We start from the raw sequence: 3,822 nt of genomic DNA on the forward strand, positions 1-3,822 counted from the left end.
TTCGTCCGGACTGGATTCGTCTTCCTTAATCAAATTACTGGAGTTTGTCAGTTCGTCTGAGGAGGACGAACCCAAATTTGTATCTGTCTGAGGAAGAATTTATCTGGTTCGTCCTCAGACGATTTGGATTAGTCTGAAGATGAACATGTTCATTTAGAACAAATCTAGCATAGATGGCTGAGCCTGGAGTGGAGGAGGTCGGCGGCGAGAGTGAGGAAGGGAAACGACGACTGAGGTTAGAGATGGCGGCAGTTGTAGTTTATTTTCTTAGGTATTTTTTGGATTTTAGGAGCCTTTTGGATATTTAGAGAATTTTAATGATGTGTCAGATAATTTGGAGTGTGTTTTAATTTTATTTTTTATTTTTTAAGTGTCACGTCAGTGAGTTTTAACGGCATGAATCAAAAAATAGATGAAAAAAGTTTACTGGCTCTAAAATTAAAGTTCAGGGTGGTTAAATGCTGAAATTTGAAGCGTAAGGACGGTCATGAAAAAAGGTCTGACAGTTAAAAACAGTGGATGACTTTAGGCCTCGATATTTTCAACATAAGAAAAAAATAGTTTATCAAATATAATTTTACATGCATAGCTAGTTGCAACCAAAGCTGATTAATATCCACTAATTTTTTTTTTATAATTGGGAAGGGGGAGCGCTTGTGGGAGGAATCGAACTCACGACCTAACAGTTTGCTGCTTAGCGCTTATACCATTTGTGTTATAGCTCATTGGTGATTAATATCCACTATTGTTTTTAGTTAATTCGTATTTATAAATTATCAAAAAGAACTAAAAAATAAAGATTGTGTCACTTTTTGTACAAATTTTTTATCTTTGTTCTTTACCATTTTTTGTAATTTTAATATACACACTATTCATAAAAATAATGATTTTTAGTCAAACAGATCATGCATTCGCATTTTTAGTATGTTTCATAAAAAAAGTTAACCTAATTTTGTTTATATAAGTACCAATATGTTTATTTTAGAGTTTACAGTACCTACTTTTAGAAATAGTAGAAAAGACTTAATGTTTACATTATATTATTAATTAAATTTTAAAAATAAAAATGTACTTTTTTTTTATGTAAATCAATCCACAAAATTATTAAATTTTACTAATTATTGTCACTTCTTTACTAATTTCACGTACTTAAAATTTTCAAAAATAATTATATTAAATTTTTTCATTGCTAATATAACAATAACTATATAAATATGTATTGACTTACTTTTTTTAGATTTTGATACTAAATAAATAAATGACATCATAACAAACTTTCAATAAATATGAATTTTTTTATGTGGCTTATTGTAATATTGAAAATTATTTAAGAACACTAAATTTTATAATTTTTTCAAGTAAAGAAATTACGAGTTGATAAAATTTGTATGATTTAATAACTATAGTAATTCATTACAGAAAAATAGTAATGTACTTTTTATTTTTTAAATAATTAGATTTAATTAGTCAAAATGGATTAATAGATTATATTTAATCGAAAATAAGAGATATCATAACTAATTTGGATATTTTTTCATCCTTAATTTACAAACGACGTCAAACACCTCCAGTGATAAAAAAAAAAGGGTTTGATTTTAAAGAAAATTAAAGTGCAGGAATTCAATCTCTGCAAACATACAACTTATTGTAGATTACATATATATAACTGATCAAGTGATAAATCGTGTATCAACCGTCCAAGCCGGGAACACCATAAAAGAAAGGCATATTCTTATGTGGAAGAAGCTTTTCACATTCTTTTGGACTCGCTGTTTTCGGATCAAAGGTCTTAACACCAGGAACATGTAACCCTTGTTTGATTCGACCCATTTTCCGAGAGTATAGGACTTGTTTCGAGGTCACCGGTAGGCGAAGACGCTGATAGTCTTCCAGTGCTGAGGCTAAATTTTCAGCACCCCATTTCTGCAGACATTTACCTAAAATGGCAGCATCTGCAATTGCCATATTAGTGCTTCTTGCGCCATGAGGGGTTGTTGGATGTGCAGCGTCTCCAATTAGCACCACATTGTCCCAAACTATCTGTTCTAAAGGATCACAGTCATATATGAAATTTAGAAATGGCTCCTTTGATTTTTTCATTAATTCCACAAACTCTGGAAGGCAAACTTTCTCTGCTTCTTTGTACATATTATTTATCATATCACTGGTTACTTTCATGGTAACTGAATTTCCCTGTATTTTAGGCAAACATCTATCAGCTTTACTTTGTTCTCATAATTAGTCGAAAACTCGGGTTAAAGTTTCATATAGACTTTTAAACAACGGTTACCATCATTTCATTTATTATATTTTTATAGCTGAACTTTTAGTTTTATATAAACGGGAGGTTACTATAGCAATTCAAGTCGAAAATTGCTTATTGGCAACTGACAAGTTGAATAACCACATAAATTTTCATTGTTACATAAGTAATTTTTGACTTGAATTGCTATACTAACCTTGCTTACTAAAATATGACAAATGAAACAATAGTAACCGTTATGTAAAAAGATCATAATTTAGTAACAAAAAAAAACCTCAAAAACTCTGCGATACGAATGGTATGAAAATATTAGGAAATGAATGATGAAAAATTGGGTAATCAATCACCTTTAGTTTAGGTTCAGGGTGATGAACAAACAAAACCCAATTGAGCTTTTCATAGCCAAGTTCATAGAGAACGCTATGAGTTTCACCAGCAAGATGGATGTATACGCCGTTGCCCAAATCAGAATACAGCTTTCTGATGCCTAGAACAGTTTCTGAATTCTCTTTACCTGAAAAATCAAGAATCCCTCTCCAAGCACAGTAACCAGAATACCTGACAGAAGAATAGCATTGCATGTTATCATTTCTGCACTGTTATAAGACCTGACAAAAGTGTAATCTCATTTCTGAACTGTTATAAAACCTTAGTTTCAGGTCAGGAAGAAAGGTCTTGCGAATGGAAGAGAGAGAGCCGTCCGCTGCGACAAGCAAGTCCCCATTTATCTCAATGATCTCATCAGTTTGAACACATTTTGCCTTAACGCTAACAGAGGTCCTGTCTTTAGAAATGTGCAAAGACAGGAAATGGTGACCCCACAGAAATATTTCAGGTGGTAGATCATTGAATAGAAGGCCATGGAGCTCAGACCAATGTGCAGCTCTGAAATTGAATTTTTCATCTCTTGTCAGTATCCTAATCTTGTCTCCATCTGTCACTACGTTCTGCAAATAAATAAAGAAATCAAACACTGGCTAACCGCAGAAATAGTTAACCGAACCGAATAGAAATGGTAAGTGAGCATATAGACCTGATCAATAGTGAGAGGGATGGTGATTTCTTGAAGAAGCTGAGGCTGAGAAATCCAGGACTTGATGATTTTCTGAGAAAGAGGGTCCATTGCAATTCCGGCGCCGGTGGCGTTTCTCTGAGGAGGTGAGGTTGATTTCTCGAGAACGACGACGTTCCATCCTGCTGAAATGAGAGCATGTGCGCATGAAATCCCGGCAATGCTTCCTCCTACTATGATTGCCTTTGGCCTCTGCTTCATCTCTTCCATACTCATCTCTCTGTCTCTGTCTCTACAAAGTTGATAGCGTACGGGTTAGTTGGTTTCAGTTGAGAATATTAATGTTGGGTTGGATTTGACGGGAGATATATAGGAGTGCGAATCGGATTTGGGGCGGTCTTCATGTGGTGTCCGCGTATTCAGGTGACACTGATTGTATAGCACAAACAACTTCATTTATTAATTTAATTAGTATGTATTTTCTCTAAAAAGAAAATATGTAGTATCGCATATTAGGTCTTAATTATAATTAATCATGGCATAATTA

At 33.5% G+C, this 3,822-nt stretch overlaps 1 protein-coding gene across 1 annotated transcript; it reads right to left on the reverse strand.

Annotated features, from left to right (window-relative positions):
- Nucleotides 1-1,583: 1,583 nt before the first annotated feature.
- LOC126665069 (uncharacterized) lies at nt 1,584-3,591 on the reverse strand. Its single transcript, XM_050357771.2, has 4 exons — nt 3,297-3,591; nt 2,912-3,210; nt 2,611-2,821; nt 1,584-2,193 (listed from the first exon to the last, which is right to left on the reverse strand). The coding sequence occupies exons 1-4, from the start codon at nt 3,549-3,551 to the stop codon at nt 1,690-1,692; spliced, it is 1,269 nt and encodes a 422-aa protein (XP_050213728.1). The 5' UTR covers nt 3,552-3,591; the 3' UTR covers nt 1,584-1,689.
- Nucleotides 3,592-3,822: the final 231 nt, after the last annotated feature.

The sequence above is a fragment of the Mercurialis annua genome, linkage group LG1-X (genome assembly GCF_937616625.2).
Source record: "Mercurialis annua linkage group LG1-X, ddMerAnnu1.2, whole genome shotgun sequence".
Lineage (NCBI taxonomy): Eukaryota > Viridiplantae > Streptophyta > Magnoliopsida > Malpighiales > Euphorbiaceae > Mercurialis > Mercurialis annua.